General features: G+C 36.2%; 1 protein-coding gene across 2 annotated transcripts in view; it reads left to right on the plus strand.

Moving 5' to 3' along the window:
- The window catches only part of Cph (BCL11 transcription factor chronophage), a 120,848-nt gene that overhangs the window by 66,915 nt on the left and 39,154 nt on the right, over positions 1 to 14,779 (plus strand). The window contains exons 1-2 of one of the 2 annotated variants that reach the window (XM_074125355.1): positions 4,187 to 4,392; positions 11,263 to 11,793. In XM_074125355.1, coding sequence (XP_073981456.1) covers positions 11,544 to 11,793 — 250 coding nt within the window. In that variant the 5' untranslated portion in view covers positions 4,187 to 4,392; positions 11,263 to 11,543. Of the gene's footprint in view, positions 1 to 4,186; positions 4,393 to 11,262; positions 11,794 to 14,779 lie in introns of those variants that run through there. The other variant, XM_074125344.1, reaches the window with a different exon arrangement.

Below are 14,779 nucleotides of genomic sequence, written 5' to 3' on the forward strand. Positions count from 1 at the left end.
TAAAATTTTGCTGTCTTTTAGTTTAACTGTTTGCATGTTGAAATTGTATTTAATATCGTGTAAAATGGTTTTAATTAAAGTGATATATACTTATATATTTAAAAATAAAGAAGGAAGTATTTTAAATTATATTAATTAACATTAAATTAAACTTGTTACTCTCTTAAAGATATACGTCTTACGATCATGAAAAATTTTAGAAAACGATATGTTACCGGAAGTATCCTTTCTATGGTCTACAAGCCCTACCCCCCAAAAAAGGGGGTACCCATTTTAGGTCAAAACTTAAAAATAATGAATATCTCAAAAATTTATAGGTTATTCCATAATTTGAAATTCCTCCTTTGAACACGACAGTAATTTAGCGATTTATAAAAGAAAATCTTTCCCACCGGAAGTACCATAAATACGGCAGACATTCTTGATCTAAAAAAAAAAACAGCAGAAAATTCTAAGAAAATTAGTGGGCATTTATTTTGAATGGCGGGAAATTATACAAGTAATGTTTACGTTAGTCTTTTTTTTTTTATTTCCGCTTCTTGATAATAATAATAATAATTTCCGGTTTTAATCTCTCCATCTTATTTTTATTTTATTTTTTTGCAATTGCAGTTTATCAAAGTCAACTAGTAACCTAGTTTATTCGTACATCATGCACTTTAATCAGTTGACATTTTCTTTAAATCTTAATTAAATCATATGATCAAGGAAAACCGGTTTTGCGGGGAGAAAAACTGTGCACTGGGTCAATTAAATCGATTATGAAATACGATTTTTTTTTTTTTGTATTAATATTATTATTTTAAACAATCATAAATTACCTTAAATGTCTTTGTATTTAATAGTAAAAATAATAATAATAATAATTCCTTCCTAGGAGCTTCTTACAGCTCACTGTCCGGTGATGGACAGTGTTGTCTGTAACGAGAGAACACTGTCCGGAGGCCGGCAGTGCACTGGAAAAAGCTCCGGGCGCTAATGACCTCAGCTGTTGATGCGCCAAAAAAAAAAGAAAAAAGAAAAAAATAATAATAATAAGCACAACTACATTTTGTGGAATAATTTAATAAGATTTGATTCAAAATTTAAAATCATTTTCCAAGTTTAGGGAACTGTTAACGAACAAGTGATTATTCCTTAGGGTAGCTATTCCCTGATCAGCCTTAAAATAACTTTTATAACAAATATTATTATTAATTATAGGCGCTACGATAGCCGCAGTGGTTACAGGTTAGACCCGCAATGCTAAGATGTGTTGCGGTACTAGGCTATATTCCCAGTCTATACCTTTAATGGTTAATATGAGAAATTTACAAGTAAAGTATGTTTGCTAATCGCCTCCGTCCATGACACCTAATTTGGTAGTTGGAGGTAAAGCTTGCCTGAAAAAATAGGCTATTATTTAATATTAATTATTATTACATGAATCTCATTTATGGATATACCATCAAGATTACTTTTATTCTCACCGTCTTAAAGTAAGAATTTGCATCCTTTCCCACAACAATCACTACGAATAAAAAAACTATGAAATATTTGCGACTCGGAAAAAGGAATATTAAAAGAAAAGAAGACAGATAGATGCCCTCTGGTCGTTTTTCTAGAAAATGAAGTTGAGCGTTGAAGTGAGAAAAATCGTACACACATACTACAAACAGAAAAACTGTGCTCTCGATATATCTATATTTGTATAGAGTTTGTTTTGTTTGATAGATCGATACTAACAGCCAATATGTATTTGTTGGATGGGGACTGTAAAGAGAGAGGGAGGAGTGATTTTGAAAGTTAGTTCTTATATCTTTGGTGGCGATCGCTCACTTCTTTCTCTACGTATATATATATATATATATATATATATTATTTGGCATGTGACTTAACAAACTGTTTATTGGCTAGCGATTGCCTTATTTTGGCACGAGAATTCTCTTTTCCCCAACCCACCCGCCCAAAGTCTTACCATTTCCGTTCTCATCTCAGCCAGTTTCAATTTCTCTACTTACTTTAGGCCATCCAAAACTCTTGGGATAGTTTTCTAGGAACATAGAGAAGCCAGTAGAATGAAGTGATCAGTGTAGAGGAGGCGGTGGTTAATAGATTGAGAAGGCAATTGCTTTGTGTGGCTTATGCCCCGGGAACTTGTAGACACCCCTTCCTCATATAGAGGAGACACATAGAGCACTTCCTGTTCGCCCTTCACTAGTCAGTTATCACAGCCAGGGATCTTATACTCTTCGTAACCGCCAACAGAACCCCTCCCGTACTTACACCACTAGTCCTTGATATAGTGCCAGCTAGGTCTTGTGGTCGAAGGAGAAGAAATAGGCGAATTACTGGAGTGATTCTCCTCCCACAGCTACGTCTCCACCATGCTCTAGATACTGTACCAATTAACTTGGGAATCTCCAATCCCCAGATCGACCTCTGTTCTTGTATTGTTATACATAATTTCTTGAGCTAGTCTTGAGGGTAGAGGTTGCAGGAAAAAAAAAACAATAAATTAAAGATTATATTATGTTCCTTTCTTAGCCTTGGATGAGCTTTTCAAACATGCTGCGCTTCTGACAAGAATCTCTGACATGTAAATATTTGGAGCCAATCCGAGAAATAAAACAAAAAAATTATATTCCGATAGAAACACAGTACATACAGGCTTTACTTCCAACTACCAAATTAGGTGTCGTGGACGGAGGCGACTAGCAAACATACTTTACTATAAATTTCTCATATTAACACTATTAAAGGTATCGACTGGAAATATAGTCTAGTACCGCAATACATCTTCGCTTTACGGGTCTAGCCTCTAACCGCTCGGCTGCCGTGGCGCCCCAATCGAACCGTATTATTTATTGTTTATTTTTTTTTAAATTTTACTAGTGATTGGTGCCTTTGTAGTCGCAAGAACTAACGGAATTGTCAGCACACATATGTTTTATTTGTCCGAATTTCGTTTGGATGGTGAACAGACTCACATACAAAGTATCTTGGTTGGCTGCAAATTTGTGTGCAGTGCAGCAGGCTATTTGTGACTCCCCCCTCCCACTATCCATCTCATAATGCACATTACTCTCCAGCTATTTAAGACCCCAAAACACCGAACATACGCACATACAAAGGTGGATACCTCCATATTTGTGTTTATATCCGGCCAGCTACACCCTCCTGATTTTATACAAACAGTTTACTTCAACCCCTTCTTCTTTTGTATTCAACGAAATAACTTTTTGGTAATATTCTCATTTGGAAGGGGTGGCGTGTATCCAGCGGGTTGGCACTCCAGCTGGCCTGCATCCTAGTCTGGGCAAATACTTAATGATATTTATTTGTTTGGATTGAAAATGAACCACTTTCATTAAAAAAAAAAAAAAAAAAAAAAAAAATGGTTATCTCAAGAACCGGCTATAGTTTCAGCTATTGCTGTTATCATAAATCGATATCTTAAATCCTAAAATCGATTGTAATTATCGATTAAAGCTATTTTTCCCTCGTATAATAACAGGCTCCCTAGCAGAGTGTCCAGTGCACCACTTAGCCTAGGTCCTTTTCCTTTAGATCCTTATAATTAAAGAAATCTGTGCGTTCACGCCATTCTTTTTTTTCCCCCAATATCCCCTTGTAAGAGGAGTTCCTTTTAAGGATAAAAGGACCTCCTCTTAAGATAACAAGCTAAACTCCCAAGTAGTTTATAATTTTTAATAATTTTCCTCTTTCTTCTATCTAGCTAAATAGTAATAAAATACAATTTTTATTATTTAATTACATTTTTAATTACCCTATAATAAAAAAGGCACCATTATTATTTTAAGCTACTATAAATAAGTTATTTTTATTTTTTTTTATTTTTTTTTATAACAGAAAAACTTAAGCGTCACTCATTTTAAAAACTTACTTTATTAAGTGTAATATTAATTATTTATATTTATATAAAAAAAACAATAACATCACCAAAATTAATAATTAATGAATTCCCTTTTTGTTTAATCACTTTATTTTTTTGTATTTATACAAAGAAATGAGTTGAAAGTTTTGTAAAATTATATTTCATCCACGTTAGTTTTTAAGTTTGTTTAATTTAATCGATAAGTTGTTAATTTTTTGTTTTCATTGTTAGGTATAGTGTTTTTAATTGTTGTTTGTTACAGCTGATTACATATTTATTTCATTGTCATCAATTCAAACATATGATTTTGTTTTTTTAAAATTATAATTCAAATTTATTCGTATAAGCCACACTATTAGTAACTATTGCAACAATACTGACAGAGGACTGAAAGATTAAACCTAATGTTAATAGAATTTTTCTTGTGAAAAAGTTTCAAATAAAAGGGCTGCTTCCGGTTAGGTCGTATTGCCTGAAAAAAAGAAGAAAATTATTGAACTTCCTGAAGATAGACCGTAATTCAATTTCTCAAATTTTAAGATTTTTTTTAGCAAACGGCTGCTAAGATTTAAATTTGATGTTTGCATAGTTATTACACACATATAAATTTACAACAATTTACAATTAGAAACATTAGGAAGAAGTGGTTAGATTAATTCTACGAGTACATTAAGGCGCCACGATAGCCGAGCGGTTAGAAGCTAGACCCGCAAAGCTAAGATGTATTGCGGTACTAGGCTATATTCCCCAATCTATACCTTTAATGGTTAATACGAGAAATTTATAGTAAAGTATGTTTGCTAGGCGCCACGATCGCCAAGTGGTTATAGGCTAGACCCGCTAAGCTAAGATGTATTGCGGTACTAGGCTATATTCCCCGGTCTACACCTTTAATGGTTAATATGAGAAATTTATAGTAAAGTATGTTTGCTAGGCGCCACGATCGCCAAGTGGTTATAGGCTAGACCCGCTAAGCTAAGATGTATTGCGGTACTAGGCTATATTCCCCAATCTATACCTTTAATGGTTAATACGAGAAATTTATAGTAAAGTATGTTTGCTAGGCGCCACGATCGCCAAGTGGTTATAGGCTAGACCCGCTAAGCTAAGATGTATTGCGGTACTAGGCTATATTCCCCGGTCTACACCTTTAATGGTTAATATGAGAAATTTATAGTCAAGTATGTTTGCTAGTCACCTCCGTCTACGACACCTAATTTGGTAGCTGGAAGTAAAGCCCGCCTGAAAAAAATGGGCAATTACCTTACTTTACTTATAAACAGACCATTTTTCTTCTTTTTTTCCTCGCACTTAGCAGAAAACGGTCATTTTCGGTGAAAGTGTGACAAAATGATGGTTAATTTTTAGGAAAACAAACGAACAAACGCGGATATAATAAAATAACGTTACTTATTAAGGAGTTATACAAATCGTAGCTCTATTTTTTCTATTTTTATTTTTAATTTGAGTGTCGAACTAATATTAGAGAAGAACGTGTTCTCTCACAGCCAAGAACATCTCTTCTGTGGCATTCTCAGTGTACTAATTCAGGGAGAGAGACCCAGCGAGTGAGAGGGACGAAGAACCTGTGAGAGGACGACGTTATGAATCTAGAAAAATATGTTACGTATATAATGAGATAGGCAATCATACCTTTCGCTCTTGGTGTTGGTATGTGTTTACAACTACCTGTTTACCCGCACACTCTACTACTTGCTGACATATACACAGGAATCACGGGAAACTTTAATCTCTAACCTTCCCATAGAGGTCGGTCTCAAAATACCCAGTTCGTGGTATTATTTTTTTTATAGAAAATAATGGCGGTATTTCTTCTACTTAAAGTAAAAAGAAAAGGAAAAAAAAATAACGCGTGACATCAAACATCGCTATTTTTGAATTTTTTTTAAAAAAGTGGAAGAGAGAACGATGTATAATCTCAATTTGGTGAATAAATAACAGAAATAGTTATCTTTTTTTGTTTTTGTTTGTATAACAGTCAGTTGGCAACATTGTATACACACAGAGGTTATGTATATGTAAAGAGTAGTGAAGGAGGTTACACTATAGAGACGGCACTGTTCAAGACTATTTGCCGCGCTTCTAAAGAGCAAAATAGATATAGAAGTGCTATGGGAGAGTGGGGGAGGAGGAAAAAAATAAAGGAAGTTCCTTACTTTATTATCTTTAGTTCCTGTAAACCACAGCAGGGGGTGTCTGCCACTACAATGCACTTCTACCAATTCAATTTTTTTTTTTCATATCCGCGTGGACACAGTCTATTATTCACGGACAGTATCTTTTCTTGGATGTCCATGTATATCTATATATAAAATGTGGAATAAGAATAATAATAAAAAAAAAAATTCAATCATCAGATTGGATGGGGTGGGGGTGTTCTTCCACACGCCCTTCATCAAACTGAAAAGAGACCACCCATTGATAATTATTTTTATTTATTTTTGCTTTTATTAGGTTTGCACCCCTGTTTATTGCCGTGACAAGATGGAAAAAAAAAACTGGCATATACACTCACCACGACTTATCCTTATCACTGTTCTAACTACGAAGGTTTGAGTCATATAATTATTAATTATCACTTTAGAAGCAACGTACCCACTTCCTGTCACTAAAGAGTATTTAATTGCATTGTACTAGGCTATATTCCCCGGTCTACACCTTTAATGGTTAATATGAGAAATTAATAGTCAAGTAAGTTTGCTAGTCGCCTCCGTCTACGACACCTAATTTGGTAGCTGGACGTAAAGCCCGCCTGAAAAAGTAGTCAATTACTTTACTTTACTGGATAAAATTGACCAATAACGTAATCACATGCTATTGAACCACTTGCAAATGTATCAGTAAACTATATAACAGAAAGTGTCCTGAATGGGCTATATTTGCAACTGGGTTGGCTAAATTAGTTTCAGTCAGATTTTGGTCCGGTTAACAAACTGTTCCTTGTCCTGTGCTAAATTGAATTTTGAAGTAAGGTAAAGTAATTGCCTATATTTTCATGCGGGGCTTAACGTCCAACTACCAATTAGGTGTCGTGGACGGAGGCGACTAGCAAACATACTTTACTGTAAATTTCTCATATTAACCATTAAAGGTATAGACCGGGGAATATAGCCTAGTACCGCAATACATCTTAGCATTGCGGGTCTAGCCTCTAACCGCTCAGCAACCGTGGCGCCTTAAATTGAATTGAATCTTAACGTTATACTTTTTCTACGTAGGACGTTATATAAACATTTTTAAACTACCCCTTTGACAGGAAGTGATTATTTCGATACAGCAGTGTAAACTAAATATTTATTATATATTTACAACACTTATAATTACAAAGATAAACAAAGAGGGCATTTATATTAGTAGAACTGTTCAACTATTAAGGGTCAAAGATTGGAAGAGAATGAATTGGGAGAGGACGAATTCCATCCAGGTCCATTAGGATCAGGATGTCGTAACGATGTAAGGTGATGGCGTAGATGTAGATCCATCTACTTTGGTCCTACCTGGCAAAGTAGGTGCTCACACACACAATTGATCAGAAGTCCGTACGTTGTGTGTTCGTCCGTTCTGAGAATTGTAGAGAAGTCATGCTCATTCAACGTACAGACAAACAGTCGTTGGTCCTCCATGTACTTATGTACATCCCGTTTGTGACCATTAGTCTCTTCTTAAGGCACTCCTCACTTTGTTTTGACAACAGTTTAATGAAGGTGAATAATTACACTTTGGGGGAACACACAGGGCGTACAGCCTTGTACCCTCTCTGACTAATGACTCTGCTGGGGCTGCTGTTTTGGATTAATTGTTATTAGAAGAGCATGGTTCTAGGGTCGGCCGGGTCTACTAGGTGAAGATGCCAAGAGAGGTTGACTGAGTGGGAGAAATGGTTGTAGAAAGCCGCAAACGGTCTTCACCTCTTTTGGATATCTCGAAGAATGGTGCCCTACAGAATAACAGCATTGGGAGATTCCATAGAGAATAGTAAATTGTTTCAGGGACTAGTCTAACCAACATAATAATTAAAAACAATAGTTTCGTCCACTCTCTTTAAAAGCGCGCCTACTTCAGGGCGGCACTGAACTTATTAAAACAAGGGAACATATGTGTTCTTTCTTATTCCAGTTGCCAAAAACATTTCAACCCCTTGTTTTGTATACAACTGTAAACATTTGTGTACAACAAACAATTGTACACACATACTTTGATTATTGTAGCGATTAAATCAAACTGACACACATTGTTTACTATGTGGTATTTGTGAACCGGTGCTAAGTCCTGCGGCTTTGGTTAATGACGAAAAGAGCCTTGAGCTTCTATTGATTTTTCACTCGGCTAGTTCAATGAAAAGAGTCGAGCATAAATAATGGAAAAATTTAAGGAAAAGAAAATTGGTTATGTTTTCTTAATGATTTTCTTTAAACTTTGCCCACTAATTGCGTACAAGGCTCCTGTAAAGTGCCATTAAAGACTAATGTACTGCTCTACCACCTATTGACCATTAATAAAAAGTCAATATGAAAATAAAACGTCAAATTGTAGGAAATCAACAGGGCAGGCCTTCACAAAATTTTAAGAAAAAGATCCGCACAGCTAAAATGTATTGCGGTACTAGGCTATATTCCCAGGTCTATACCTTTAATTGTTAATATGAGAAATTTACAGGAAAGTATGTTTGCTAGTCGCCACGATAGCCGAGCGGTAAGAGGCTAGACCCGCAAAGCTAAGATGTATTGCGGTACTAGGCTATATTCCCAGTCTATACCTTTAATGGTTAATATAAGAAATTTTGCAGTAAAGTATGTTTGCTAGTCGCCTCAGTCTGCAACACCTAATTTGGTAGTTGGACGTAAAACCCCGCCTGAAAAAATAGGCAATTACTTTACTTTTTTATTTTTTATTTTTTCTTCAACTGTGCAGATCATTTTAGTGAGAAGATTTTTTAATTCACTGTAATTTTTTGGTAGTAAATGTTTTCATTGATTTTTCTTTTCAGTAAAATTTGAAAATGTTTTCCAGCCAACTTTAAGCTGGGGTCCTTTAGGGCGGGGGAACAAGTTAACCTCTCCTTTTATAATAGTTTTTTTTTTTTTGTAGGTTTTCGGTATTAAAATCAGTTAAATTTGCATGTTATCCGTATATTACATCCAACCTTTACATCCAACTACCGATTAAGCGTCAAGGTCAAAGGCTTATAGCCTAACATACTTTACTGTTAAATTCTTTGGAATTTCTAAAGTTTTGGGGACTAGAGTTCTCTAATGTTCCACTTCTGCTTAAACTGTACATTTATACAAATTTTCTATAATGTTTGTGAGAAGTAAATGCTGAAAATGTAGTTAGGTTGGCAGTGCTGGGTGGATATCTTTGATTTTAACTATCGTAGAGCGTTTTATTGGTAGCCCTGACCGGTTTCGAATGTTCATTCATTATCAGAGATAGATTAGTCGGATTGATGTAGAGATTTCGACTTCACTTATGTTTCCATCACGCACTACATTTGCTGACTCTAGACCAAACTGATTCGTGACTGACGATGAATGAAAGTCCTTTCAAAAATACAATGAACATGTGTGCTTCGATAGATGAAATCAATGTAGTAAAAATTGTCGTATGGTACGATATATTTTTTTTTCCTTAAATTAGAGAAAATAAGTTAGAATCTATTATTCTGAGCAGAGAATTGAACTAGGTCTGTATGCCATGTGGTCGCAGTAAAGTTGTGGTCTAGTATACAACTTCATTCACTCCAGTGTGACGCAGGAGCCCTGTACAAAGGGATCTAGGACTTCGAGGGCTAGCCCTACTGACTCCTCTATATCTCTGAAAACATTGTTTCCAACTAGAATCAATAAGTTTTAAAGAGAGGGATAGTGATGCTGAAAGGAAGGGGGGCGCCGTATGTGTTTGCCGATTAGGCACACTCCTGCACGCCCACCCCAGACTTACAAACACAAATAGAAAATACGGGATTCTAGGGCATATTCAGTTACCATATTATATAGGAAAACCAAGGCCATTAATCTACTACGAACTTTATTTATATGACTCAACTAATAATATCATGTTCCGGTTTGATATTGATATTAAAAATAGGGCTTAACATTCATTGGCTAAATGAATGAATTGCTTATTTAATAAATGAATATTATTCTATAATAATTAATAACTTAATGTACAAAAAATATTAAGAAATATTTTCAGATTTATTCATTCATGAATAGTACAGAAAGTGCTGGCACAAAGTTAGTTTGCCTGCACTATTATCATCTGCCTTCACACCTGGGTCAATAACTAAAGGAGATAAACATTTACACAAACTAATACCGGAAATCCCAACTATTAAACCAAAAATTATATTAGATTATACCCTTCCAAAAAAAAAAAAATGTATATCCACCATTTTAAGGGGAGGATTTGTAGCCTGTATGGTCCAGGAAGTTGTGGCCAAACTGAGTGGGGAGAGATTGCACATGGATTTGACCATTGGTCAGTAGCACGCATGTCACCCTCTGTGAGCTGGAGCTCCCTGCCTTTGCCCCCACTACTTGGGCCTTCATGTCCAGTTTTCCAGCACCCTCTGTGTGTACGCTAAAATGTATTTCCTCCTATTTCATCCCTTCCAAACCATTGATCCACCCCCCCCCCCCCGGCACGGCCTTTAGAATGTATCTCTGCAATACATTAATATAGACTAGAATGACCATTCATATTTTTGTGTATTTTGTTAGGATGTATTTGCGCAAAATAGTACTTTTTCAGAGTTTAGCAATTCAGTTTAAGATTGGATAAAAATGAATTTTTTGGTACCTTCCAATAGGCCATTAGTGCCTCGAATAGCTGGTTCCTTTCTTGAACGTTTTTCCAATCAGGTGAGGATGGCAGATATTCCCGTATACCTGCAGAGAGTCCAACAAAAACCTTATCCCTCTTACTCTTAATTATTACAATAGTAAGCGACTGGGAAGGGATTAGCTCAACGATGAGCGCACTGGATACCCATGCGGGGACTCTTAGCAGCTTCTTACAGCTCCCTTCCGCTTCTCAACCAGAGGACATTGTCCGGAAGTCTTCGGTGCACTAAAAAAAGGCTCCAGCCGCTTATGAACTCCAATATCAACGCGTCTTAAACATAAAATAATGATAAATGATTCAAACGTAAGATTTAGTCCAAATAAACATGGACCAGGGGGGTTATAGAGTGGTTATAGGAAGTAAGGTTACTGTTGAATAATTACGTACACTGTTCCCTGATGTTTAATTAGTTGTTTCTTTGTTTTTTTTTAAATGCTAATAATCTTATCTTCATTTGAAATTAAACATTTTAGATAACCTAGTTAATTTTTTTTTCGCATTTCTCTGTTTTGTTACAGCGGACGTGGAATTACAACAGCCATCTGACGTGCTAACTTGTGGCGCCTGCCAGAAGCCGTTCGCATTGGGCGAGATCGTCAAATTCATCCAGCACAAAGTGTTATCCTGTAATAAGGAAAACTATTCATGTGAACCATCCGGCGCTAACCATAGTTTAGATAGTGGTGATTCAGACGACGGAGGCGGTAATGTACTGGGTGTAGTTGGCACGAGAAGGCCAAGCATTTCGGCGCCAATTAAAAAAGTACTGCCTCCGTCGTCGTCGGCCAGCGCCGGCATTATGGGCAGCAGTGCCGGCAGTGGTCGAGTGTCTTGTACGCCGTCGCCGCCGGATGAAGAAACACGATGTTCTACGCCGAAAAGACGGCCAAGGCCGTCCACGCCTGTCCATATGTCTGAAGAGGAGATCAAAGCGCATAGGAATAAAATTGAATCGGATTCTACGCCTCCGCATTCATCACCTGATGAAGGTACCTGTAAGAAATTGCGAACGGATGTTTCGGATGCGCAGTCGAACACAATGAATACGGGTGAGTTAGTTTCCTTTATTATATTTTTTAACTAATTTTTACGGTTTTTTTTTTTGGTAATAAGAGCAAATCCACAATGGCTGATGTAAATTGGAGCGGAACGAGATTTGCACTTCCGCTTGCAGATAGCACAAATCTTCAACATCCTTCCTACTTTGTTTCCATGTTGGTTGGAATCCATCTTCTGCAAGCAGTGCTCTCATTGAACATGGTCCATTTCTATCCATCCTTATTTAGTGGATTCCTTTCGGGATTGTTTAATCAGGTTTTATCCCAAAGCGAGATTCACATCGCTAAATCATTACTGCTTTCATCGAAATTAGCTGACTGGAAGTACCAAATTTGCTGACTAGATTTGTTGGTATTTTCACGAAAAAAGCAAAAGACTTTCTAAGATTGTACTTAAGCTTCCTGTAATGATCACAAACACACAAATCTTTAACTTTTATTCCAAACATTTTTACTGGACCGGATTCGATTTCGGGAGCTGCTCGGAGAGGCGATGGACACGGTTCAGAAAGTTATAGAAGATTGAGGCCTTAAAATTTGTTGCCTAACTTTTGAATTCCAAATTTCTGAAGCAATTTTCGTGAAAGTGGCTCTTCCAGTTTTTGTGATGAAAAACTTAAACATTGTAATACGTATTTAAAACCAGCTCTTTAAGTAAAAAGTCAAGTAAAGTAATTACCTATTTTTTCAGGCAGACTTTACCTCCAACTACCAAACACACGGCGACTAGCAAACATACTTTACTGCAAAATTTCTCATATTAACCATTAAAGGTATAGACTGGGAATATAGCCTAGTACCGCAATACATCTTAGCTTTGCGGGTGTAGCCTCTAACCGCTCGGCTACCGTGGCGCCCAAGTAACTCTTTACCTCAAATATTTAGGTTTCAAAAAATGATAAGAATTTTTCCTAGTTGCTTTCTTTAAGGTTTCTATTCACCCTCACGTTCCAGAAGATATTGCTATTATCCAATTTCCGTACAGCTTCCTTGATAAGATTATAATCTTTAAAGTAGCCCCGTCCTGGTTATTGTGACCACTATACTTGCATATAAGATATAGCCGACAATGTCCTGAAGGAGAGCGAAAATGTGTGTGTGTGTGTGGGGGGGGAAATCCGTAACGCAGAGAGAATGAAAAATGACCATATGTAGCCAGGAGTATAAAGTATCTTGGGCGCTCTTATGTTAGTCCAACAGCAGCCCAGGGTCGACCCCTCATACTTTTAGTGTGAAACCAAACCAAGAGGGAGAGGGTGAGAGACTGGTGACGTGGTGGGTACGATCGGTGGAGGAAGGGGCCACAAAGTTAGCCCTTAGATATTGAGCCCTACAGACACACATACACACACACACTATACTCACTAAATGTGGAGTGTCTCCCCCTCATTTTTAGGGCAACGAGGGACCTTCAACACCAAACCCTGGAGCCCTCACTACAATATCAACCCACGGGGTGATTCGCACTATTGTATATGTGCACCCACCTACATACTGTGACGTAACGTAGTATAACCCCTTCATCACGTCATTCAAAAGCATTACACAGATGTCCTATACTGGACACAGATCATTATCACCAGAACCACCACGGAGTTTCTTTCTTTCATCCACAGCCTACTCGATAATCTGGTGTAGGTTTACCGTTAAGTTCTTTATCTATAATTGTTCTATTATTGTAATTTCACTTATCCCCACTTAAGAGGGAGTATTGGAACCGTATTTTTGTTTTTGTTTTTTTTTAATTTCCCCAAGAAATATCCGGTTTTAGTTCTCCAGAGCTCAAAAGATGGTTTTCCATGTATGGTCTGTTTGTGTAACGTTCGGAACTCAAAAACGAAAAAGGAAGTAGAAACTTGATATTCCGAGACTGGTAGTGCACTGAAACAAGCTCCAATAACCTCAGAAGTTGAAGTACCTTAAATAATAATAATAATAATAATAATAATAAATAATTCCCGGTTCGAGGAGTAGGTCCCGGGTTCGAATCCAGCTGCTGACCCTTAGATTTCCTCTTTCTAGGCGCTTCTTACAGCTCACTGTCCAGTGAAACGAGAGAACACTGTCCGGAGGCCGGCAGTACACTGGAAAAAGCTCCGGGCGCCAATAACTTTAGATGTTGACGCGCCTTAAATCATTAAAAAATAATAATAATAATAGTAATAATAACAAAAACTACGAAGTCTGGAAAAAATTACAAAATTTAACAGGTTAAAGTCATACTTTGACCCATACTGTACAGATACCATAAAATACTTGAATAATTCCGTTCAAAACAGTATCTAAATATTGCTGTATGTTTTTAAACTAGTTTATTGAAAATTACACTTTTTTTTTATTGTATGAATAATATAATTGCATTTTAAATTTGTTATTTACGATCTGATAAAAAAGTATCAACATGTATATATAATACATTATGCAAGATTATTTATTTAATTTTAATGACACAGTTGGCCAAGCAATGATATAATAAATTATTCTAATTACTATAAAATTATGCAATAAATTTGTCGCCTTTATTGCTGCACGTTTTATTTATTTTTTATTTTTTTCTAATTTATTTAATAAAAGAAAATAATTCATTGTTCCACTTTACCAGTGCAACCTGGATTTTTTTTTTTTCATTTATTGTGAGTTTAATTTGTGAGGCGTTGTGGGGGGAAGGAGAATCTTACTTCCTCTATTTAGTTAAACGCTGTTCGCCGGAAGAACAATTTTTTTTTTAATTTGAGAGATTGTCGCTTCCTTTGCTAAAATTTCGTAAAAAAAAAATAAATGGATTTGAAGATTTCTTAAAATTATCCTTTGTTGTTTACAACATCTCAATTGTACGCTTCACCTAAAGTGAAGTATTGTCGATTTTTTCTGGCTGACTTTACATCCAACTACTAAAAATAGGTGTCGTGGACGGAGGCGACTAGCAAACAGACTTTACTGCAAATTTCTCATATTAACCATTAAAGGTATAGACTGG

Source organism: Rhodnius prolixus, unplaced genomic scaffold, assembly GCF_049639745.1.
Source record: "Rhodnius prolixus isolate KJV_2025 unplaced genomic scaffold, Rpr scaffold_1, whole genome shotgun sequence".
NCBI lineage: Eukaryota > Metazoa > Arthropoda > Insecta > Hemiptera > Reduviidae > Rhodnius > Rhodnius prolixus.